Raw genomic sequence first — 26,760 nt, forward strand, 5'->3', positions numbered from 1 at the left:
AGAATACCCTGGTTGGGAGGGGTCTTTGATTATGCTGCCCACTTTGCCAAGGCAGCAGGAGGTGTACTCAGAGTTAATGGATGGGAGGCAGGTTCGCGTGATGGACTGGGCTGTGTTCACGACTCTCTATAGTTTCTTACGGTCTTGGGCCGAGCAGTTGCCATACCAGGCTCTGATGCAGCCAGATAGGATGCTTTCTATGGTGTATCTTTAAAAATTGGTAAGTCTATGCTGAATTTCCTTAGTTTCCTGAGGAAGTATAGGCGCTGTTGTGCTTTCTTGGTCGACGTGGGTGTACCAGGATTGATTGTTGATAATGTGCACACCTAGGAATTTGAAGCTGTAAACCATCTCCACCTCGGCACCATCGATGCAGATAGGGTGTATGATACTTCATTTCCTGAAGTCAATGTCCAGCTCCTTAGTTTTGCTGATGTTGAAGGAGAGATTGTGCATAATCTAAGGTTAATATAATTAATCTGATTAATCTAATCTAAGGATTATGATGAGGTGAGAAAAACCATTTTCAGGGCATATGAACTAGTGCCGGAAGCCTACAGGCAGAAATTTAGAAGATAAGGAAAGATCAAGGTCAGACGAAGATACAATTTGACAGAATCAAACAAAGTAATTTTGATAAGTGGATAAGAGCATTAAAAATAGGCCTGATGTATGAAGCTCTTAGGGAAATGATTATTCTGGAGCAATTTGAAGATTCACTTCCCTCAGTAGTAAGAACTCATGTGGAAGAGCAAAGTGTTGAAACTGCTAGACTGACAGCATAAATGGCAGATGATTTTGAATTAGTTCATAAATCAAGGTTTGTTTTTGACAACATTTTCAGACTGTGAAGGATAGAAACTGTGGGAATAAAAAATCCACACTGGTCAAGGCAAATGAGGTATAATTTGGGACATTAAAGAGATTTTGCCTCAGGTAAAAATGGAAACTTATGTGAGATATATAAGAAAACTCAGATGTTTTCATTGTAATAAAGTTGGACACACAATGTCTTCGTGTTGATATCTTAAGAAAAGTAGTGGGAATACAGATGGCTGTATTCTCCATTCCTGAGACTAATTGTTGATGCTGGGGCAGGATTCGTGGATTTCCATGACAGCAAAACTATCACCTGGACAGATTCAACCACCATTGAGGGGCTAGCACTGGCACCACATAGAGCACAATCGATTCCAATGAGAAATGGTGCCTGATTTGCAATTGACACTCAGGAGGCTGACAAGCTGCAGCCACATAAACACAATTCACTCCCCACACACCCATCCCAGCCAACAAGATGGCACTGGTTGCACAGGAGCGTGCCAATATGGCTGATGGGTCAGCTGGGGCCAGAGGGCACCTGAGGGGCGGTGGCCTGGGGGGCACCCATATGACCCATGGCACCCCCCAGCTACTCCCTCCGGCCCTGGCAGAAGTCCCTGGTCAGCGGCACAACTGTCAGCAAACTATGGCGATGTTGGATACATTCCATACCCCCTTTCTCCCCCTCAACGGGATTTTCCTTCGGTGCCTGTTTCACGATTTTCATGGTGTGTTTCCAGATTGTTTGGAAGCCAAGATTAAGACCGGAGGAGTAGAAACCAAGTAGTAAAGATAGGGACCCTCAGGTTCAGTTATCAGAAACAACCTTTGACCAGATGGTTGATAAAGAACAAGAGCAGATGAAGCAGATATGTTTAGTTCAAGAAAGGTGATTAAATTACAGCAGAAAGATTCAGAGATAAAGTAGTTGTATCAGAAAGCATATAAGGAAATAGAATATGAATGTATGCCAGAGTGGCTTCACATTAAAAATAATGTGTTAATGAGAAAATAGAGACTTATATATTCAGGCAGATGGGAAATGGGCAGAAGTTGATCAAGTTATATTACCAGTGGGTTATAGAAAGGAGGTATTGCAGGTAATGCATGAGGTTCCAATAGGGCAGTATTTAAGAATAACGAAAACTCAGGCGAAAATACAAAAAGATTTTGATTGGCCTGGACTGGATAAGGATGTGGTTGACTTTTGTCATACATTTCACACATGTCAAGTGATAGGAAGACCTCAAGTGGTAATTAAACCATCATCCTTAATACTCACTCCAGCTTTCGAGGAACCGCTTACTAGGGTCCAAACTGATTGCACGTGTCTGCTTCTTAGGACAAAAATTGGGAATCAGAATTTATTGACAATAATGGATGTGTTCACTAGATTTCTGGAGGCCATTCCATCAAGAAATATTCCATCTATGAGGATTGTAGAGGAGTTAGTCAACTTTTTTGTTTACCAGGTACGAACTCCCAAGAGAAATCCAATTAGATCAGGGATCAAGTTTTATGTCAAAGTTATTCAGGGAAGTTCTCGATAGCTTTGGGGTAAATCAACCACCTATCATCCAGAATCGCAAGGAGAATTGAAAAGGTGGCACCAAACACTAAAGACCATGTAGAGGGTCCATAGTCAGTATTATCCCAAGGATTGGGATAAAGGAATTCCATTGGTACTATTTGCAATTAGCGATGCACCTAAATCCTTTTATTTAAAAAAATATTTTATTCAAATTTTTCATTTTGTGTAATACAAAATAACAGAACAGAATAAAACATAAATACACATGCACACAAATCTTGGGGAAAGAACAGAACTTGTGTGCATGGTTAGCTGGACCTATTAAGCAGCGTTCACACTTGTCTTCCACCCCTGCAAAGAAGCGATTCATTCTGGACTTAGTCAGGTACACCCTTTTAACCAAGTTGAGTTGGATAACCAAGCCTGGAACATGAGGACTTATTCACCCCTGAGCAGGGCCTCATTCCACACCTCATCATCAAAAATGGGCTCTAACTCTTCCTGCCACCTAGCCTTAATCCTCTCCGCAGACACTTAATCCTCCAACAAAATCTGATCATAAATACCGGAAGTGCCCCCTTCCTCCGATCCTGCTAGTGAAAGAACCCTTGAATCAACTAAATTCATTTCATTTCATTTTCATTTCATTTAATTTCAGTTCGTTCGATTGATTTTTATTCATGAGGTAAGAGGACCACTTAAATTGATTAGGGAGAAATTGGTGAGTCAGAGTTCCGAGACTACAGTTTTGGACTATGTGTCAAACTTCATGGAGAGATTAGATAGGGCTGGTGAGTTGGTTAGGAGGCATAACATGTGATGAAAAAAGAGGTGGATATCAAATCAAAAATTCATAATTTTGTTGGTGGAAAGTATTAATGCTACCACCCAACGGTAGGTGACCCCTTAAAAGCAAGATTTATTGGGCCTTAGCAAATTGAAAGGAAATTGAGTGAGGTGAATTGTTTTACAAGAATGCCAGATAGAAGGCAAACTCACAGGATATGACATGTTAATATGCTGAAAAGGTATTTTGTTCGAGAAGGAAAGCAGGAGGATGTATCCACAGTTATAACTCAGGGAGAAGTGATAAAGCCAGAGGATTCTGAATTGGACATTCCTCAAATTAGATTGGACAATGAGGAAGTGATAAGAAATTAGCACTGTTGCTTCGCAGCACCAGGGTCCTGGGTTCAATTCCTACTTAGGTCACTGTCTGTGTGGAGTCTTCGTGTTCTCTCCGTGTCTGCGTGGATTTCCTCCAGGTGCTCCGGTTTCCTCCCACAAGTCCCGAAAGACGTGCTTGTTAGGTGAATTGGACATTCTGAATTCTCCCTCTCCGTACCTGAATAGGCGCCAGAGTGTGCCGACGAGGGGATTTTCACAGTAACTTCATTGCAGTGTTAATGTAAGCCTACTTGTGACACTAATAAAGATTATAGATTATTATAAATTATTGAGTTAGTTTCCAGAGGAGAATCAGAGGGACCTGAAAGAGCTATTACAAATTCATGGAGCTGTATGTGGGAACAACCTAGGAAGTACAGGGTGATTATACATGATGTAGATGCAAGTAGTTCTGTTCCAATTAAGCAACATCCATACAGACTGAATTCATTCAAATTGACGAGGGTTCAAAAGGAGATTGAAAGCATGCTTAGGAATGATATGGAAGTAAGTTACAGTGAGTGGAGCTCAGCATTTGCGATGGTTCCAAAACCAGGTGGAACGCAACGATTCTGTGTAGATTATCGGAAAGTCAATGCAGTAACAAAGTCAGAATCATATCCTATTCCGTGTTTGGACAAATGTATTGAAAAGATAGAACAAGCAAATTTCATGACCAAAATACTAAAAGGATACTGGAAAGTAACTTTATCTGAAAGAAGAAGGAAGTTTTGGCTTTTGTCACACCGAATGGTCTGCACCAGTTTAAAGTCATGCTGACTGGGATGAAAAATGAAACATTCCAAAGATTAACTAATAAAGTCATTTCTGGACTAAAGAAATGTGCAGTGTACATAGATGATCTGGTGGCATTCACATTTGAAGAAATTAGATTTCTGGGCATGAGTAGTTTCTACAGGAAATTCCTGAAAAGTTTAGCAGTATGGTTGCTCCACTGACAACTTTTGAAAATGAACAGGAAATTTCAGTGGACACCAGAATTTCAGGAGACATTTGATAATTTGAAAACTGTGTTGACCACAGCATCAGTTTTGAATACACCAAATTATGACAAGCAATGTTAAGGTGGTCACTGATGTGTGATGTGGCCATTGGTGCTGCATTACTACAAGAGGATGACGAAGGGATCGAAAGACCTGTTAGTTAGTTTTCAAGGAAATTGAATATACATCAGAAGACGTATCCAATAGAAAAAGAAAATTGGGTTTGGTATTGGCAGCATTTTAACATTTATGTTTCTAATAATTCATTGGAGACAATTATTTATATTGACCATAATCCCTTAAAGTTTCTAGAGAGGTTTAAAGATCGGAATGCAAGACTGTTTAAATGGGGTTTATTTTTAAAAATAAAGTTAGAGTACCCAATTTTTTTTTCCCAAGTAAAGGGCAATTTAGCGTGGCCAATCCACCTAACCTGCACATCTTTGGGTTGTGGGGGTGAAACCCACGCAGACACAGGGAGAACGTGCCGGAGGAGAGAGCCGGGAGATTTAAAAAGCGCGGGAGGAGAGAGCCGGGACAGCGAAAACAGCGCGGGAGCAGAGAGAGCCGGGACAGCAAAAACAGCGCGGGAGCAGAGAGAGCCGGGAGATTTAAAAAGGGCATTAGGAGAGAGCTGGGACAGTGCTGGGAGAGGTGAGTGCACAAATGGTGTGGCAGGAGTGCCTTTAGTCACGAAGTGCTGATTGGAACAGAGTGAATCTGAGTTTAGGTGAGTGACTGAGTTCGGGTGAGTGGCTGTGTTTTTGTTGGTGTTCGGGTTTATCCTTGAGGTTCTATAAAGAAAATTTTAAAAATTAAAAAATTTAAATTAATTAACTAGTTGAATATGGCTGGACAGGTGATGTGCTGTTGCTGTATGATGATGGAACTGGTGGATCCCATTGAGACCGTCAGTGACTACATCTGCAGCAAGTGTTGGCTGCTCGAGGAACTTCGGCTCAGAATTGATGAGCTGGAGACCGAGCTGCACACACTGCGGCACATCAGGGAGGGGGAACATTACCTGGACACTTTGTTTCAGGAGGCAGTCACACCCGGTAGAATAAGTTCTGTTAATTCGGACAGTGGTCAGGGACAGAGTGGTGTGACTGCAAGGGAGGCAGGTAGGGGGATCCTGAGTTTAGGAGTTGAGGAGCCTCAGCCCTTGACCTTGTCCAACAGGTATGAGGTACTTGCTCCCTGTGTGGATGAGGAAGAGGGCTGTAGGGAGGATGCGTTGACTGACAACTGCACCGTGGTACAGGAAGCCATTCAAGAGGGGGAGCAAAAAGACAAGTGGTAGTTGTAGGGGATTCTATAATTAGGGGGATTGATGGCATCCTTTGTAAACCAGATCAAGAGTCCCGCATGGTATGTTGCCTGCCCGGTGCCAGGATGAGGGACATCTCTGATCGGCTTGAAAGGATTTTGGAGAGGGAGGGGGAGGATCCAGCTGTTGTGGTCCACGTTGGGACTAACAACATAGGTAAGACTAGGAAAGAGGACCTGTTTGGGGATTATCAAACACTAGGGATTAAATTAAAGAACAGGTCCTCCAGGGTTATAATCTCTGGATTACTACCCGAGCCACGTGCCAATTGGCATAGGGTTGAGAAAATTAGAGAAGTTAACACGTGGCTAAAGGAGTGGTGCGGGAAAGAGGGATTCCATTTCATGGGGCATTGGCATCAGTACTGGGGCAGGAGGGACCTGTACCGTTGGGACGGTCTTCACCTGAACCATTCTGGGACCAGTGTTCTAGCAAATAGGATAAATAGGTTGGTCACAAGGACTTTAAACTAGCAAGTTTGGGGGGAAGGGAAGTGTAAAGCTATGGACAGTATAATGGTTAATGGAGATCAAGGCAGCAGGTTATGTGACAGGTTATTATGTAGAGATATGGGTTCAAAGACAAGGAAAATTAGGAGAAAGGGTAAGAGGAAAAATAAATTGCGAAAAGTTACTGATCAAGGTGTTAGGATTCATAACAAAGACATAAAAAACAGCATAAGCGTACTTTACCTGAATGCTCGTAGTATACGAAATAAGGTAAATGAGTTGATGGCGCAAATCATCGTGAATGACTATGATTTAGTGGCCATTACTGAAACATGGTTAAAAGATGGTCACGACTGGGAGTTAAATATCCAAGGGTATCAGACTATACGAAAGGATAGAATGGATGGTAAGGGCAGTGGTGTAGCTTTGTTGTTTAAGGATGGCATCCGGGCAATAGTAAGGGATGATATTGGTGCTATGGAGGACAAGGTTGAATCAATTTGGGTGGAAATCAGGAATAGTAAGGCGAAAAGGTCACTGATAGGAGTAGTCTATAGGCCACCAAATAGTAACAGGATGGTAGGGCAGGCAATAAGCAAAGAAATAACGGATGCATGTAGAAATGGTACAGCGGTTATCATGGGAGATTTTAATTTGCGTATCGATTGGTTTAACCAGGTTGGTAAAGGCAGCCTTGAGGAGGAGTTTATAGAATGTGCCCGGGATAATTTCCTGGAACAGTATGTAATGGAACCTACAAGGGAACAAGCGGTCCTAGATCTGGTCCTGTGTAATGAGGCAGGATTGATTAATGATCTCATAGTTCGGGATCCTCTTGGAAGGAGCGACCACAATATGGTGGAATTTAAAATACAGTTGGAGAATGACAAGGTAAAATCAAACACTAGTGTTTTGTGCTTAAACAAAGGTGATTACAATGGGATGAGAGAAGAGCTAGCTAAGGTAGACTGGGAGCAAAGACTTCATGGTGAAGCAGTTGAGGAACAGTGGAGAACCTACCCAGCGATCTTTCACAGTGTTCAGAAAAGGTTCATACTGACAAAAAAGAAAGACGGTAGAAAGGGGAAAAATCGACCGTGGATATCTAAGGAGGTGAGGGAGAGTATCAAATTGAAGGAAAAAACATACAAAGTGGCAAAAATTAGTGGGAGACTAGAGGACTGGGAAGTCTTTAGGGGACAACAGAAAGCTACTAAAAAAAGTCATAAAGAAGAGTAAGGTAGACTATGAAAGTAAACTGGCTCAGAACGTAAAAGCAGATAGTAAAAGCTTCTACAAATTTATAAGACAAAAAAGAGTGGCTAAGGTAAATATTGGTCCTTTGGAAGATGTGAAGGGAGATTTAATAATAGGAGACGGGGAAATGGCTGAGGAGCTGAACAGGTTTTTTGGGCCAGTCTTCACAGTGGAGGACACAAATAACAAGCCAGTGACTGATGGAAATAAGGATATGATAGGTGAGGACCTTGAGATGATTGTAATCACTAAGGAGGCAGTATTGGGCAAGCTAATGGGGCTAAAGGTAGACAAGTCTCCTGGCCCTGATGGGATGCATCCCAGAGTGTTAAAAGAGATGGCTAGGGAAATTGTAAACGCACTAGTGATAATTTATCAAAATTCACTAGACTCTGGGGTGGTCCCAGAGGATTGGAAAGTAGCAAACGTGACACCACTGTTTCAAAAAGGAGGTCGGCAGAAAGCGGGTAATTATAGGCCGGTAAGCTTAACTTTGGTTGTAGGAAAAATGCTGGAATCTATCATTAAGGAGGAAATAGTGGGGCACCTGGAGGGAAATTGTCCCATTGGGCAGACGCAGCATGGGTTCACAAAGGGTAGGTCGTGTCTGACTAATTTGGTAGAATTTTTTGAGGCCGTTACCAGTGCAGTAGATAACGGGGAGCCAATGGATGTCGTATATCGGGATTTCCAGAAAGCTTTTGACAAGGTGCCACACAAAAGGTTGCTGCATAAACTAAAGATGCATGGCATTGAGGGTAAAGTGGTAGCATGGGTAGAGGATTGGTTAACTAACAGAAAGCAGAGAGTGGAGATAAATGGGTGTTTCTCTGGTTGGCAACCTGTAACTAGTGGGGTCCCTCAAGGATCAGTGTTGGGCCCGCAGTTGTTCCACAATTTACTTAGACGATTTGGAGTTGGGGACCAAGTGCAATGTGTCAAAGTTTGCAGACGACACCAAGATGAGCGGTAAAGCAAAAAGTGCAGAGGATACCGGAAGTCTGCAGAAGGATTTGGATAGGTTAGGTGAATGGGCTAGGGTCTGGCAGATGGAATTCAATGTTGCCAAGTGTGAGGCTATCCATTTTGGGAGGAATAACAGCAGAATGGATTATTATTTAAATGGTAAGATGTTAAAACATGCTGCTGTGCAGAGGGGCCTGGGTGTGCTGGTGCACGAGTCGCAAAAAGTTGATGTGCAGGTGCAACAGGTGATTAAGAAGGCTAATCGAGTTTTGTCTTTCATTGCTAGAGGGATGGAGTTCAAGACTAGTGAGGTTATGCTGCAATTGTATAAGGTGCTGGTGAGGCCGCATCTGGAGTATTGTGTTCAGTTTTGGTCTCCTTACCTGAGAAAGGACATATTGGCACTGGAGGGAGTGCAGAGGAGATTCACTAGGTTGATCCCAGAGTTGAGGGGATTAGATTATGACGAGAGGTTGAGTAGACTGGGACTGTACTCATTGGAGTTTAGAAGGATGCGGGGGAATCTTATTGAGACATATAAAATTATGAAGGGAATAGATAGGATAGATGCGGGCAGGTTGTTTCCACTGGTCGGGGAAAGCAGAACTAGGGGGCATAGCCTCAAAATAAGGGGAGGTAGATTTAGGACGGAGTGTAGGAGGAACTTCTTCACCCAAAGGGTTGTGAATCTCTGGAATTCCTTGCCCAGTGAAGCAGTTGAAGCTCCTTCTTTAAACGTTTTTAAGAAAAAGATAGATGCCTTTCTAAAGAATAAAGGGATTCGGGGATATGGTGTACGGGCCGGAGAGTGGAGCTGAGTCCACAAAGATCAGCCATGATCTCATTAAATGGCGGAGCAGGCTCGAGGGGCCAGATGGCCTACTCCTGTTCCTAATTCTTATGTTCTTATGTTCTAAACTCCACACGGACAGTGAACCAGGGCCGGGATTCGAACCCGGGTCCTCAGTGCTATAGTTCCAGTGCTAACCACTGCGCCACGTGCTGCCCCTTAAATGGAGTTTATTGCTACAACTATTTAACTTATAAATTACACATGTAGCAGGAAAATAGAACCAAATTGCAGATGCTCTATCGTGACTTTGAAATGGGAGAAGAATGGAACATCAAATTGATAAGCCTTTGGAAAATGAAGCCATGTTTTCATATTGCTGGTTCATTTTTTTTAAGGGGGGAGGTGTGATGAATATAAGAAATTGTCAAATTTTATCGCTTGTATTTTTGAAGTAATGTTAAAACCTGGGTTAAAATACATACAGCCAGTATGTTTATTGGAGCTGTGATTAAAAGTAAGGTAATCAGTGATCCTGCTGGGGAATTGTTGTGCTAATATATATTAGAAGCCATTTTACCTGTTTGCAGATAGATAGCTAATGTAATATTGTTGCAGTTTGAAACTTGCTAAATAAATCAAGGTACATCTTGTAACAAGCGACAAAATTATGCTGTGTGCTTTGAGTGAAGCTGGTGCACCTAATGGGAGGGGCCAGGTCTGTCTGGAAAACAATGATTGCTTACAGGACTCAAATGGTTGCTTACAGGACTCAAAGGTGAGCAGAAGGTTCACAGATTGGTCCGGAAATGTTTCTCTCTCCAAGGACCTAGCACCAATTAAGCAAGTAAAACCTGGTTAACTTTATACATAAGTGGTATTTGAAATATATGGGTTTGCTTAATTGGAACGTGGAGGCAGGTTTCAGGAAGCAAGTTAAGATGTTGTAATTGTTAACCGTAAAGCTATATCCTTGTTGTTAATGTGCTTAATTCTGTGCTCAAAATTAAAGTTTGTTTTTAACATAAAAGCTGTCTAGTGATCAGTATTAACACTCCTATGGTGCAGTAACATTTCCTCACAGTTTTACCAAATGGAAATAATTGGGTTCTAGTCTGGGATCTAACTAAAATTGGGGTTCCCGTCTGGACCCATAACACTTTCATGAACTGTCTCCAAGACGTGGCTCAATAAGCAAAGTTTAGACAGCTGCAGAGGGGACTGGGAGCTTTGTTTGACATCTGTATTACCTTGTAATAGCTTATTCTTTATTTTATGTAGGTTTTCAATGCCTGTGTGTTTATTTGAACAAGATTAAGAGACTGAAGTGGATGAAAGGTACCAACATTGATCCTATAAGTGGATATAGTTAACACTTTTAAGAGGTTGTATGCACAGCAGTTTTTTTCAAAGTTTATTTTTAAAACGTCTGTTTATATTATAAGACCATAAGGCATAGGAGCAGAATTAGGCCACTCGGCCCATCGAGTCTGCTCCGCCATTCAATCATGGCTGATATTTTTCTCATCCCCATTCTCCTGCCTGCTCCCCATATTGTCAGCTTCATGATCCTGTGAACGACTTGCCAATGGTTCAATGATTTTTCATATGGTTAATACTGGGAGAGTGGATACGGAAGCTACATGGTTGAGCATGAAGGAGTATGGAGTAATGGAAGGAGTATGGAAGAAGCAAGGGGATAAAAGAGAATGCATGGGGAAATATCAGGGGACATGGAAGGGGCATGTGGAATATATAAGCGCATGGAGGATATGAGGGGATATGGAAGGAGAATTGGGGTGAGAGGGTGTGGGGATGTCAGGGGCATGCAAGGGACACACGAGCACATGGTGGGGGCATGGGAGTGGGTGGGGGCGTGCAGAGTTGTGAGGGCCAGGATTCTGTCAGTCATCCATAGAACTGACCTGCTGTCCCACAGAGAGGGAGCAACCTTTCGAACAACCTGCCTTGTCACCCTGATACCTCCATCGCTGCCCTGAACCTGCCTGGCAATCGGTAGGCCAGAAGCTTTCCCATCCACACTTCAGAGACAAAGATTCTGAGAGAGTGGGAGGAAGTGATGGGTTTGGGACTGCAAGGTCTGGAAACAGCCCGATTCATGTTTCCTGAAGCAAAGGAGGTGGGGCCCAATGAGTACAACAGCTTCACCATAAAGTAGTTTTGCGTTTTACTTTAAATAAAGCACCGATGGTCACTCTGGCAAGTGGCCTGTGCATAACCACTGCGCAACAATACTGTACCCCTTGTGATTGAAGTAGATATTTGTCCATTCATATGTGCTCTCTCGATCTTCTCAACGGCAGCCCAAACTCTTAGGAAGAGGAGGTCCGGCATGAATTATTAAACTACTTTAATATGCAAGGTGTGATTATACAGAGAAATAGTTATGATTGGGTATAATTTGCTTTTAACAGAATGCAAAATAATGAAATCACACTTTTGCACAACAATGCAAAATCTTGCTTGGCAAAATGCATTGTAATTAATCCCCAGCATTTTAACCTTATTGCCACCTTTGTTGGACCTCATTGCCAGAACAGCATTCTATTTCAGAGGCCTGCCTTAGTGGCTTCCTGTATCTGAGTGTCTGATTTGTTTCTCCCATCATAAAGGAACACAGATATGAATGCTATGGATGTGAGATATTCATCAATTACCAAATTGGGATAATGAATTGTGTATTACTTACATTTGGACAGAAATCAACTTGCGTAACCATTTTATAGTGAGTGACTTTACTCCAGGAGAGGTGGTGCAGGCAGTCAGAAATCCTGGAGTTACTTTTTGTAGGATGTGGGGATCACTATCTAGGCCAGCATTTGTTGCCCTTCGCTATTTGCCCATCAGCTTGCTAGGCCATTTCCCAGAGGGCTGCAGATCTGGACTTGCATGTCGGCCAGGACAGGCAGAGACGGCAGATTTCCTTCCCTAAAGGATACTAGTGAACCAGGTGGGTTTTTACAACAGCCAACAATGACTCCACTTACATTTTTCACCACCTGCCGTGGTGGGATTCAAATCCTGGTCCCCAGAGCATTACCCTGGATCTCTGGATTACTAGTCCAGAGACAATACCATTATTCCATGAAGATAAAAGCAAATTACTGCGGATGCTGGAATCTGAAACAAGAGCAGAGAATACTGGACAATCACAATCTGATTCTATTTCCAGTTCTCCGTGGGCAGCACGGGTAGCAGTTGCTTCACAGCTCCAGGGTCCCAGGTTCGATTCCCGACTTGGGTCACAGTCTGTGCGGAGTCTGCACGTTCTCCCTGTATCTGCGTGGGTTTCCTCCGGGTGCTCCGGTTTCCTCCCACAGTCTAAAGATGTGCCAGTTAGGTGGATTGGCCGTGATAAATTGCCCTTAATGTTCAAAACGGTTGGGTGGGGTTACTGAGTTACGGGGATAGGGTGGAGATGTGGGCTTGGGTAGGGTGCTCTTTCCAAGGGCCTGTGCATACTCGATGGGCCAAATGGTCTCTTTCTGCCCTGTAAATTCAATAGCTTTGACAAAGAGTCATCCAGACTTGAAACATTAGCTCCCTTCTCTCTCCACAGATGCTGTCAGGTCTGCTGATTGTCCAGTATTTTCTGTTTTTGACCTATTTGCCACTACCTCTCCTTTAACAATGCCAGGATCCCACTATATATAACTGTAACTTGCTCTTATGAACAAGGCACCTGACAAGAGCTAGCTAGTGGGGCCTTTCTTTACTAATGAATGTCAGGTGCCAATGCATTTCCTCTGGGCCCCACAGATTTAGACATGCCATACACTGGATTTCTCCTCCCCAATTTTCAAAATACAAGACCACCACAAGACACTGAAGAAAGTGAAGCTGTCACTTAGGTTGTATAAATGGGCAATGTCATTTTACACCAACTCGCACCAACTTCTCAAATGACTTCAAGATTTAAATAAAGCCCAGCAATTAAAATGGACCGTATGTCAGCTCCAGTACAGGTGTGTCAGAAATTAACCCACCTGAGACAGACACCTCGCCCAAAATCAATAGGGAGTTAAACTCTAGTTCCAGATGGGATTTCTTTCCCGTTTCAGTTTGTTTTAAAATCCAGCATTTAAAACTTGTGCCCCAAAAAATCATGTATACAGAAAAATTATTTAAAAACCTCAAAGTACAGGTAATACACAAGATTATTTAAAAAAATTAAAGCATGATATGCAAAACTGATGGTTTGGCAGTTGCTAATAACTTGGAAATTTTCAGATTGCATAATATGAAACGCAAGATTTTTAAATTTTTGTGTTGTTCAGAATTTGTTCCAATTTTTGCACAATGGTTTGGAAGAGTTGAAGGCTTTCTTTCGAATATTCGAGAAGATTTTGTTGTTCGATGATGCTGTGCTGTAGCTCCTTAATGTTTTGTTGTCCCAGTGATAAAATCCTTTTTAGGTCTAAAATTGGATCAACTGTTGGAAAAGTATTAAAATTGGAAAAAATTACTAACAATTTGAAAATGCACCTATGCAGAACATATCATCTGTGACACAACAGTGAGTGAAAAATACTGCGGGATCGATCACAGAACTGTTGCAGCTTATTTTGTTTGATAAAGAGTGTCGTCGAGACATGTATCTCACTGTTGTTGATGCAGGGTGTTGTAATATGCCTTTCAGGGATAGCAGCTTTAAGGGAAGTGTGACATGTGGTTCAGCCTCAGTTTCACTTTGGCCTGGAGCAGAACATAACACAGCCCTGCTGCTCTGATGTCCTTGAATTTTCTGTCCCTGTACATCAGTTCCTGTGTGCCTGCCCTGAATAAATGACGTTGCAACGTGCTCGCACAATGCCTATGAGAAACTGGTGTCTTTATATCATTATAACACAAGGGTGCCCCAAAACACCAGCAGCAGATACCCTTGATTTCCCAAGATCCAAACCCTGAACAGACGGGTATCTGCCAATATTATTGGCAGGTTGGATGGGTGTAAAATTATTAAGCATGCCTGCCAGGAATTCAGAATGCACCTGCAGTATTTAGTGCAGATGTTCAGCTTTACTGGAATAAAAATCCATGTGGTTGATGTACAAGATGTCATACTGGAGCATGCAGGGCCAAAGAATTTATGCTTATGGACACCTCAATCTAGAGGAGTCCTGCTTTGCAAAACAATGGAGTATTTGATCTTGTTGCTCTTTGTTGTTCAAGGTGCAATTCAGCTTGGGTTGTGGAAAAATGACACAATCACCTGTTTCATGCAGCAATGCACTTCAGATTGACTGACACGGTTGGTGCCCTCACAGGCCTTTTGGAAAGAGCAGCCTTTGCATTCAGTATTCTGGAGAAGAATCATATTGAACTCAAAACATGAACCCTGTTTCTCTCTCTCTCCACAGATGCTGCCAGGTTTGCTGAGTATTTCCAGCAATTTCTGTTTTTATTTCTGACCTCCAGCATCTGCAGCATTTTAGTTTTATTTTTCATTCACTTTAGCAAGCAGTGTGGTGTTTGTGTTAAGTGTTAAGTTTAAGGTTCGCCCCCCATACATGTGCAACTCGTGAGCTACAGCCTCTAAATCAGTGTTCCTCAAAAGGCCCAATTTGAAAAAAATAATTCATGGGCCATGGATGTCGCTGGCTGGGCCAGCATTTGTCGCCTATCCCTAATTGCCCTTGAACTGAGTGGTTTGCTAGTCCATACAGCAGACATTTAAGAGTTAACCACATTGTTGTGCGTCTGGAGTCACATGTAGGTCAGGCCAGATAAGGATGGCAGATTTCCTTCCCTAAAGGGCATTAGTGAACTAGATGAGTTTTTACAACAATCAACAATGGTTTCATGGCCATCGTTAGACCTTTAATTCCAGATTTTTATTCATCTGCTGTGGTGGGATTTGAACCCGGTTCCCCAGAGCATTACTCTGGGTCTCTGGATTACCAGTCCAGTGACAGTACACCACTGCCCCCCCATATCTATCTGATTGCAGTAACAACAGGTCTATGTACCCCTCCTGCAATCAGACTGTACTTTCTTGCCATCTCAAATATTCCCCTGATCCTTCTATAATTGGTCCATTTTCTGTCAGACTCCCAATGAAATGAAAATCGCTTATTGTCACAAGTAGACTTCAATGAAGTTACTGTGAAAAGTCCCTAGTCGCCACATTCCGGCGCCTGTTCGGGGAGGCTGGTACGGGAAGGGGGACAAAGGGGGGGGAGCAAGGGTAAGGGGGATAAGGGGGGGTCTGGGGGTGGGGGGACATAGGGAGGGGTATACAAATAGGACCAGAGCGAGAGCAGAAATATGGCTACAAAGGGCCGCAACCAGGGGCCCGGAGCAAAGAAGCACTGCAAGTAACCACCCAGTACGGTCTCTGGGTGAAGGGAGACCCCGGAATGCAGAGGCAGATCCACATGGCGGACGCACTATTGATGGCCATGTCGGGTGCCCCCTGGACAAAGGGAAACCCTGGAACGCAGGGACCCGACCGCATGGGAAGAGCAGTGACAGTGGCCATCTTAGTCAGCCCCCTAAAAAAGGGAAACCCCAGAATGCAGGGGCGCATACACCAGGTAAGTATGGTTAATCCCACTGGACCGGGGGACAGAACCCCCCCACCAGGATAGTCACCTGGAACATAAGGGGACTTAACTGCCCAGTGAAAAGATCCAGAGTCTTCACCCACCTAAGAAACATGAAAGCCAATATAGTCTTCCTCCAAGAGGTGCACCTGAGAGAGCAGGACCGACTGCGGGTAAGAAAGGACTGGGTGGGACAGACCTACGATTCCTGCTACGGAACAAGGGCCAGGGGAGTAACCATACTAATTAATAAGAGGACGATGTTTAGAGCGACAAGGACGGTTACGGACCCAGGGGGACAGTACGTCATGGTCAGCGGGGCCCTAGACAGGGCACCTTTAGTCCTCGTTAACGTGTACGCTCCCAACTGGGATGACACAAAATTCAAAATTAATTAAAAAAACAATAGCGGAAATCCCTGATATCATAGATTATCATAGAACTTACAGTGCCGAAGGAGGCCATTCAGCCCATCGAGTCTGCACCGGCTCTTGGAAAGAGCACCCTACCCAAGGTCAACACCTCTATCCTATCCCCATAACCCAGTAACCCCACCCAACACTAAGGGCAATTTTGGACACTAAGGGCAATTTATCATGGCCAATCCACCTACCTGCACATCTTTGGACTGTGGGAGGAAACCGGAGCACCCGGAGGAAACCCACGCACACACGGAGAGGATGTGCAGACTCCGCACAGACAGTGACCCAAGCCGGAATTGAACCTGGGACCCTGGAGCTGTGAAGCAATTGTGCTATCCACAATGCTACCGTGCTGCCCGTATAGCGACGCACCGACTAATCATGGGGGAGAACTTTAACTGTGTACAGGACCCAAAGACAGACAGTCAAACCCCAAAACAGGGAAGACCTCAAACATGGCGAAGGAACTCGGTGGGTTTATGGAGCAAATAGGGGCGGTGGACCTTTGGAGGTTCACCAACCCAGGTGAGAAAGAGTTCTCCTTCTTCTCCCCAGTGCACAACGTATACACCAGGATTGACTTCTTTGTGGTAGGGAAAACGGTGCTTTCAGGGTTGGTCAAAGTGGAATATTCCGCAATAGTAATCTCCGACCACGCTCCACATTACATGGATGCGAGGTTGGAGACGGGCAGTGCCCAGCCCCCCACATGGAGGTTGCCCACTGGTTGGATACTGCCCTACGAGCCGACAAGGATTTCAGCGACAGGGTATCACAGGCCATAGCAGAGTGCACAACGTACCACCAAAACGGGGAGGTCTCACCCTCCAGGTTCTGGGAGGTGCTAAAGGCTGTGATAAGAGGGGAAATTATTGCCTTCAAAGCACAAAGAGTCAGGGAGGAAGAGGCTAGGCAGTAGTTGGTTGACTCCATACAGACAGTCCATAAATACTCCGAGGTGCTGACCTCGTGTCGGAGAGGAAAAAGCTAAAAATGGATTTTGACCTGCTCGCCACGAGGAAAGCAGTGCACCAACTCTGCCAGACCCTATACGAACACGGAGATAAAGCCAGCCGCCTGCTGGCACACCAGCTGAGAAAGCAGGCAGCCATGAGCGAGATCTCAAAAATTAGATACAACAAAGGCACATTAGAAACAGATCAAGAAAAGGTCAATAAAACCTTTGAGGCCTTTTACCAAGGCCTGTACACCTCGGAGCCCCCAGCAGGGGACTCGGGGATGAAACAGTTCCTCGACGGACTGGACATGCCAGTTGTGGGGGAGGACAGAAAACGGGGCTTGGAAGCACCACTAGAACTGGGAAAGATCATGGAGAGTGTTAGCTCCATGCAGGTGGGGAAGGCGCCGGGACCAGGCGGGATCCCGGCGGACTTCTACAAAGAATTTGCGACAGCACTGGCCCGTACCTGCGGGTGATGTTCACCGACTCGCTGGCTAGGGGCACACCTAGCCTCAATCTCGCTAATACCCAAGAAAGACAAAGACCCACCAGAATGCGGGTCATACAGACCCATCTCACTATTAAATGTAGACATCAAAATACTGGCCAAATTCCGAGCCAAAAGGCTGGAGAACTGTGTTCCAGAGATGGTCAGAGGATCAGACGGGCTTTGTCAAAGGTAGATAGCCGACATCGAACATCAGGCGCCTCCTAAATGTGATCATGACCCCTTCCGGGAAGAGAACGCCAGAGGTGATTGTCTCCCTGGACGCAGAAAAGGCCTTTGACAGAGTCGAGTGGCAATACCTCATCGAGGTACTGGAGCAGTTCGGGCCAGGGTTCACCTCCTGGGTGAGTCTCCTGTACAACGCTCTCATCGCGAGCGTACGGACAAACTCCAGCTCCCAGTACTTCCAGCTGCACAGGGGTACCAGGCAGGGAGGCCCATTCTCCCCACTGCTGTTCACTCTAGCGATCAAACCACTAGCGATCACTCTCAGAACAGCAAAAATCTGGAGGGGGATCTAAAGGGGAGACAGAGAGCACAGAGTCTCGCTCCATGCGGATAACCTGCTCCTCTACACCTTGGACCCACAAAGCAGCATGGAAGGAATCATCGCGCTCCTGAAAGTCTTTGGTGCCTTCTCGGGTGACAAAATCAATATGAGCAAAAGCGAGATCTTCCCGGTGAACCCGCATGGGGGAGGGGCAGTGCTGGCAGGATTGTCGTTTAAACAAGCCTGACACAAATTCCGCTATCTGAGATTTCAAATCGCTCACGGCTGGGCGGGGGTTCACAAGTGGAACCTGACCAGACTGTTATGGGCCAGGGTTTAGAGAACCCCAAAGTGTATCATGGAGTTCACCTGACCCACAACTTTTAATAGATTGTGGTATGGGGAGCACACGGCCCACTCTACAGTGTGGTACTGCAAAAATGGAAAAGTATTTTTTAAAGCAAGACAATGTTTATTCTATGAACTCAAGTTAACCTTTTTAAAACAGTGAACATCTTAGCAACCATTAATTCAAATACAACCTCCAAAGACTACAACACTAAGTAATCCTTTAAGCTTTCCTTTGAACATCCATACAACTTAAAAAACAAAACCTTTAACAGAAGCACATCAGGTTAAAGTCACTACTGAAAACATTTATAATTCTGAATTCACCAAATGATTAAGAGATAGTTTTTTGATGGCAGAGAGAACAGCAGTACACCTGCTTGGTCTGGCTTCAGCTCCAACACTGAAAACTAGACTAAAACACACCCTGTAGCAAATAGCCTAAAACTAAAGTAAAAAGCTGACAGACAGCCTGTTGTGTTGGGCGCTCTGGATCCGTGGAACACATACAGGTCACCAACACTTGAAATAGTGCAACACTATTTTATTGAGTCATTAACAGTCTAACATACTCTCACTGTGGGTTAACACGATACTAGCTTTAACTAAAGACCTTTGCCTTGTCCTAACCAGTCGATGCACTCAGCACATGGTGAATGTCTGTGCTGCAGGCTGTGAGCTCTGTCCTCCTAGCTAGCTGCAGCTCGCGTGAGCGGGAACTCTGATGCCCCCTGTCTTTATAGTCCGTGTGCTCTAGCTGGTGATTGGCTGCGGTGTTGTGTGTGTTGATTGGGCCCACTGTGTGTCCATCAGTGTGTGTGTCTGCACCATGATATACTGGTGTATATTATGACACAGCCCAGCTCCACCCACTCTCTGACATCACTGTGGTAGTAAACATCCATTTCTTAAAGGTACTCTCACTACAGATATTTATACACACACCCATTTATAAACACCCATTTCTTAAAGGTGCTCCCACATGACGAGTCTGACAGAGAAAGTCAAAAATGACCTGTAAAGATGGAACACATTCCCACTCTCCTTCGGGGGGAGAGTGCAGACGATCAAAATGAACGTGCAGCCCAGGTATCTCTTCCTACTTAGATCTATCCCAATCTATATCCCCAGGGCCTTTTTCTTTTTTTTAAAAATAATTTTAATTAAAAATTTCACAAAATATCAACAACAGAATACAGAAAGAAAAGAACAACATATAACTTAAAATTGGCGTACTCGGCACCCTGTATTGCGAGGGTTGCGGTAGTGCACCCCTGGATCTGCACAAGTGCGACCCAGAAGTGAAGGAGATGGTTTGATGCGCAGGGAAGATTGGGAGCGAGCAGCGCCTTACCATGTCTGGGTGAATGAAGCTCTCCGTGCTCCCGGAGTCGAACAGGCAAGGTGTTTCGTGTCCATTGACCCGGACGGTCATCATGGAGCTCCGGAGGTGTTTGGGTCGCGACTGGTCGAGGGAAACCGCGCCAAGTTGCGGGTAGCTGGCGTGGTAGGAAGTGCTGGGGTGGCCCCAAGATGGCGGCCCCCGTCGGTCGTAAGTGTCGGGCGGCGAGGAAGATGGCGTCCAAGATGGCAGCCCCCATGAGTCACACGTGGCGGGCCGCGTGGGCAACGATGGCCAAGATGGCAGCCCCCGTGATTCGCAAATGTTTTGCTGGCTTGAAGATGGCTGCCCCCACGGACACACGAGGCAGATGACGCGTCTGGGGGTGGTGGAGCTGGCAAGCACGCAGCCACATTGTGTGGTCTGTGGGCATGTGAGTCTGAGAGTCGGGCCTGTGATTTTGAGGATTCGGACCTGGCCAGGAAAACTTGAGCGAAATGTCCCTTTTTACCGCAGTTGCTGCAGTTCACGTTCCGAGCCGGACAGCGCTGCCTGGGGTGCTGATGCTGGCCGCAGAAATAGCAGGGTAGCCCCTCGTGTTGGGCGGGCAGCCGCGCGGCACAGGCCTGGGGTACTCTCTGGTCGGGGGTCCACGAGGGGGTCGCGTGATCAGACGGGAACGCGTTGAGGCTTTGGAATGCTACTTCTAGGGAGGAGGCTAGCTTTACCGTCTCTGCCAGGTCGAGGGCACCTTTCTCGAGTAGGCGCTGTCTCACATAGTTGGACCTGACTCCAGCCACGTAGGTGTCCCGGACGGCGAGGTCCATATGTTGAGAGGCTGTAACGGCCTGTTTGTTGCAACTTCGTGCGAGGACTTTGAGGTCGCGTAGGTACTCCTCCAGCGATTCCCCGGGGCTTTGGCGGCGAGTGGTGAGGAGGTGTCGCGCGTACACCTCGTTCACCGGCCTTACGTAGAGGCGCTTCAGTCTCGCGAGGGCGTCCGCGTATGAGGAGGCTTCCTCGAGTTGAACAGAGATTCGATGGCTCACCCGGGCATGGAGGAGGCTCAGCTTCAGATCGTCGGTGACGGAAAGCGAGGAGGAGGCAGCGAGGTAGGCCTTCGAACAGCGGAGCCAGTGCAAAAAAATCCCTTTGGCCTCCGCGGCCTGTGGGTCGAGTTCCAGTCGGCCAGGTTTGAGGGCCGATTCCATCGTGATGTTGTAGTCGATTAAATTGATGCGACTATCAATTCACGCGAAACAGAGAGTAGATGTAAACTGATGATTTAATCGACTAGAACAGTGCCTGCCTGCGACTGCTCTGCTAGCGAGAGCCGCCTACAGGGCTACTGCTCTTTATACCTCCACTCAAGGGGCGGAGCCAGGGGCGGAGCCCACAAGGGCACCAACATGATACATTCAAGTAGTACCATACAATGAGGTATAAAGAGCAGTAGCCTTGTAGGCGGCACTCACTAGCTGAGCAGTCGCAGGTAGGCACTGTTCTCATCGATTAAAGCATCAGTTTACATCTACTCTCTGTTTCGCGTGAATTGATGGTCGCATCACAGTTTAACTAAAAAAAAGGTTTTTATCTTACTTTACTTTATTTGCAGATTGCTGCCGTCTAGTTCGGTATGTTCTCCCCTCTCCCCCTGCACTACCCCCCCCCCCAGCCCCGCTTTCCCTAACCCCTCCCCGTCTCCCCCCACCCACCCTTTCCATCCACCCTGGTCGATCCGGAGGGGGGGGGGTGCTCCCCCTTTTCCTTCCTCCCCTCACCTTCTCTTCTCCCTTTGTCGCCTTCAGTCATTTTTTTTTGTGGATGAGTGCAGGGGGGGGGGGGTAACCCCTCCCCTCGTGTTGTCCCTTTTTGCCCGTCCCAGACCCTCTGCCCCCTTTTCACCCCCCCCCCTGGGTTGTTCGTCCCTGGCATTCCTTCTTGTCTTTTGTTTCTTTTTTCCCCTCTAAACCTTCCAGTTCTCCCTCTACTGGCTGTTGTTGGCCTCAAACAGGTTTTGGAACAGATCGCCAAATCGCCCCCATGCAGTAAGGAAGTCTTCCTCCAACCCTCGGATGCCGTATTTTATCTTCAGATGGAGAAATTCCGAAAGCGTGGCGAGCCAGTCTGCAGCTGTGGGTGGTGCTGGTGATCGCCAGCCGAGCAGGATTCTCCGGCGTGCGATTAGGGAAGCGAAATTGAGGGCGTCGGCCCTCTTCCCCATGTGTCTCTGTGGCTGCTCTGATACCCCGAAGATTGCCACATTTGGGCATGGCTTCACCCTCAACCGCACATCTTGGACATTGCCTCGGAGAAAGCTGTCCAGAACCAGGCAAGTTTGGAACAAGCCCAGAACATGTGGGTGTGGTTGGCCGGGCCCCTCTGGCACCGCTCACATTTATCCTCCACTCCGGGAAGAACCTGCTCATTCGGGTTCTGGTCAGGTGCACTCTGCGCACCACTTTGAGCTGCATGAGGCTGAGCCTTGCGCAGGAGGAGTTGGAGTTAGCCCTGCTCAGTGCTTCGCTCCAGAGTCCCCAGCCTACATCTGTCCCCAGTTCGTCCTCCCTTTTCCGTCTGGTCTCGTCCAGTGGTGTTCGGGCTCTGTTTAGTAGCTGTCTGTATATTTTCCCACAGAGTCCCGTCTCCTTACTGTCCGTGATCATCAGGTCCTCTAATAGTGTGGTCTCCGGGGTCCTGAGGTATCCTATTGTCTCTTTGCGGAGGAAATGATTATTTGTAAGCGTCTCATTTCCTGTCCTGTCGGCAACGCCCCTTCCTCCATCAGTTCGTTCAGCGCCGCTAGCCTGTGCGCTACATAGAAGTCCCTAACTGTCAGCATTCCCCCATCCTGTCTCCATTTTTTAAACGTTGCATCTAGCATGGCTGGGCGGGAATCTGTTGTTACCACAGATGGGGGGACATCCCGGTCAGCCCAAAACGTTGTCTTAGCTGGCCCCATGTTTCTAGTGTGGTCATTACCACTGGGCTCGATGTGTATTTTACGGAGGGGGATGGGAGTGCTGCCATGGCCAGGCTCCATAGGGTCATTCCCTAGCAGGAGGCCTACTCCATCTGTACCCACTCTGAGTTGGGCTCGTGAAATCATCTCCTCTTTCCGCTGTTGCTGCCCAGTGGTAACATTGCAGGTTTGGCAGTGCCAGGCCACCCTTAATTTTCCTCCTTTGCAGTATTGAATTGGGGACTCTTGGGTTCTTGGGTGTCCCCCCCCCCCCCCCCCCCCTCCCACCTACACAAATGCCATAATTAAGCTATCTAAGTTCTGGAAGAAGGTGTTGGAGATAAAGATCGGTATGGACCTAAACAGGAAGAGGAACCTCGGCAGCACGTTCATTTTGATCGCCTGCACTCTCCCCGCCAGGGAGAGTGGGAGTGAGCCCCACCTCTGTAGGTCCCTTTTTTACTTCCTCCACCAGGCTGGTCAGATTCCATTTGTGGATCTGTGTCCAATGTCTGGCTATTTGGATCCCCAGGTATCAGAATCTATTTTGGGTTATTTTGAATGGGAATCCCTCCAGCTCTGCCCCTCCCCTGTTTGGGTTCACTGGAAATGCCTCACTTTTGCCCAGCTCGAGTTTGTAACCTGAGAAGGTTCCGAACTCTTTTAGGATCCGCATGATTGCCTTCAGTCCCTCCTGTGGCTTTGAGACGGACAGGAGCAGGTCATCTGCATAGAGCGAAACTCTATACTCTCTGTCTCCTCTTTAGATGCCCTTCCAGTTTTTCGCACCCCGCAGGGCTATCGCCAGGGGTTCGATTGCTAATGCAAACAGGAGCGGGGAGAGTGGGCATTCTTGCCTTGTACCTCTTTGTAGCTGGAAATATTCAGAGCTGGTGGTGTTAGTTTGAACGCTTGCCTTGGGAGTGTTGTAGAGGAGTCTCACCAAGGCGGTGAATCCTGCTCCTAGCCCAAACTGTTCCACTACCTGATTTGTTAAGTTGTAGGTGTAACATAAGCGGCTTCCTTGTGCTGCACTTGACAAAGGAAGGTTCAGACGTGGAGATAACTTCAACACATTTATTAAACTATTCATACTTCTATTACTCGGGTTCGGCACTACTGCTAATCCTACTATGGCTACCCAGACTGACTAACTAGTTGCTGCAATCCACATGGTGGGTGTAATATTGAATCAACCCTGTGTCTGTACTCACTGACTGTCTCCACTGGAAAGAGACAGATCATGTGTGTGGTGTCCTTTATATATGGGTTGGTGTAATGCCCCCCTGTGGTCGTGTCACTTCCTTGTGTATCGTGAATGTCTATTGGTCGTGTCCTATCTACTTGATCTATTTGTTGAGTGTGTGTGATGTCACTTGTGCTCCCTCTAGTGTCTAGCTAGCCTACATGTATTTACATTGATGCACATCATCACATCCCCCCTTTTTTATATGTTACATATTTTCTGCACACTTTGAGAAAATTGAACAAAGAACAGGTAGATAAGGTAAGGTATATACAAGTCATGGGAACAGTGATTAAACAATAAGTCCAAATCATTCGTGTGAGTCCATAAACCATCAATCATCATGGTCTAATGTCTCTCTTGGTTATGAACGCCATCAACGTCCCTGTGCCACAGGAACCAAGAAGTGGTCAAATCACTTCGCTGTCTGATTTGGAGTCCCTTTCTTTTTTCAATGTTTTTGATGGTGCTGTCGGATGGCATCTTGTGGCTGATAAGGTGTTGATGTTGAAGAGGTACCATCAACAGTATCATTCGAGGTCATGGATGTGCCATATGTTGAAGTTGGATTAGACTGTACATACTGGTTCTAGCCACATGCTGTGCTGGAAGGGTGATCCTGCTGAGAACCGTTGAAGCTTGTCAAATTGGAAACAGAATTGCTGCTCGCGTAAATACCTGGTGATGGTTTGAAACTAGAACCTTGCACCAGGCTGGGGTGCAGAAAATCCTGGGCTGTAACTAAGGCATCCAGTCTGTAGTGCAGATTGCGCTTGCAGTAGTCCTCCTTCGGTCTTGCCCACGGATTAGTGGGCAATCCGTAGTGCTGGCCTGTTTGAGAATATGCTGCATAGACTGCTTGCTGCTGCATGGCTGAATACTGGGTTTGTCCAGCATGAGCTGTCATTGGCTGCACTGCTGGTGTGGAAAAAATATGTGGATATAGCTGTGGAGAATATTGGTGTATTCCTCTAGGACTGTAGCTGCTGCTTGTTATTACTGACCCAGTGTAATTGTTAATTGATCCATCTTCTGTTGCTGTGGCATCTGCTGTCACCCTGAGCGTGCCATCACTGAGGTTGCGGCACTCTTGGGTAAAGTCCGGCTTATGTGAATCAGAATCGGCATTTGGTTGCTCCCCATCTGGAGTCTGGTCTGTTTTAACTGAGTCAGTGTTGGTTTGTTGATGCTCCCCGTCCGGAGTCTTAGCAGGTTCACTGGAGTCAGCTGAGATTTCTTGAAGCTGCACGTCTGGTGTCGGAACATGCAGGAGTGCATTGACTTGTGGAGAGGTTCGAGCGAATGAGGGTGGAAGTATCACGGTGTCACCAGAGTCACCAGTGGTCTCACAGTGATCATCGAGTGCCTCTGTACACACTAGCTGAGGTCTGTCACTTTGCACATCTTGCATGGGAAGTGGATGCTGTCGTCACTCGTCTCACATACCGTGGGTAGATCCTCAGTAGCTGTTTGTTGTTCACTTGGGTTGGGTAAATTGTCAGAGTCTTTATCTGATGGTGCAAACATTGTGGGTGGACTGTCATTGTCTTGCTGTTGTCCTTCATTTGGGCTTGGACTGTCATCGTCACTTTGTTCTTCATTGTAGCATGATAGAACTTCATGGTCATCCTGCTGTGCACTGGAGCGTGGTAGACTGTCATAATCTTCTTGCTGTGTACTTGAGCATGGCAGAATTGCATCGTCTGCTGCTAGTTGGTCAGAGGAGGTTGCTAGACCCTCATGGTCTTGTTCCTGCAAGGACTGCGCACCGGAGTCTGCGTTGCTTCTATCGTGGAGGCTGTCCACGAGCTCGCTGCGGAGGCTTGTGACACTGGAGTCACATATTGTGTGTGCAAGGACTGCGCTCTGGAGTCTTGCATTTCTGCAATTGTGGAGCCTGTCCACGAGCTCACTGTGGAGGCTTGTGACACTGAAGTCACTTCTTGTTCATGCTAGGACTGCGGTGTGGAGTCTTGCGTGTCTTCTTTCGTAGAGTCGGGAACCCTGAGCGGTGCGTGGACCACGCTCTGTGTGGCAGCAGGCCGCTCTCCTTGGGCTTGTACCGCTCTCTGTCTCACTCACGAGTTGGGGCGTCATCTCTGCTGGGCTGAAGATCCTCAAATCCGAAGAATCCGTCGTCGGGGTCATCAATGTGCAACACGTCTAGTTGCGGTTCGGATTTGGTACTGGGGTAGCCGCCCAAGGTGAAAGGTTCGTCTGAGTCGTTGTCTTCTAGGACCATATCATCGCTGCTTGCATCGGAGCTGGCTTTGGGCTCGAGGGGTCCAGAGAAAATAAAACGGTCGATATCGGAGTATTCAAGGTCGGAATCATCGGTTTGGGTGTAGGTAACTGCTTCTTGCAGGGTTCTTCGGCGGTTAATTTCATTTCCTGGTTGAATTTGAGGCATTGTCCTGTCATTCCAAGTGAAAGAAGGTTGTTTTATGGCTTTAAAAGATTTTTTCTTTGATTTGGGACGTTGCCCCTTTAAATGGGCATGGTCCGGGGCCTCTGACATCGTGACGCATGTGACGTGGCGCGTAGAAAGCAATTGTGCATGCGCAGATTGCTGTTCCTTTACCAATGCCCGTTTTCGTGA

General features: G+C 46.3%; 1 protein-coding gene across 1 annotated transcript in view; it reads right to left on the reverse strand.

The window, feature by feature from the left end:
• Window positions 1-11,670: 11,670 nt before the first annotated feature.
• The window catches only part of LOC140393811 (C4b-binding protein alpha chain-like), an 82,156-nt gene continuing 67,066 nt past the window's right edge, over window positions 11,671-26,760 (reverse strand). Inside the window, exon 12 of the mRNA XM_072480279.1 lies at window positions 11,671-13,769. Within this exon, the coding sequence (XP_072336380.1) occupies window positions 13,594-13,769 (176 nt within the window). The 3' untranslated portion in view covers window positions 11,671-13,593. The remainder of the gene's footprint in view (window positions 13,770-26,760) is intronic.

Source organism: Scyliorhinus torazame, chromosome 17 (genome assembly GCF_047496885.1).
Source record: "Scyliorhinus torazame isolate Kashiwa2021f chromosome 17, sScyTor2.1, whole genome shotgun sequence".
In the NCBI taxonomy this organism is placed as follows: domain Eukaryota; kingdom Metazoa; phylum Chordata; class Chondrichthyes; order Carcharhiniformes; family Scyliorhinidae; genus Scyliorhinus; species Scyliorhinus torazame.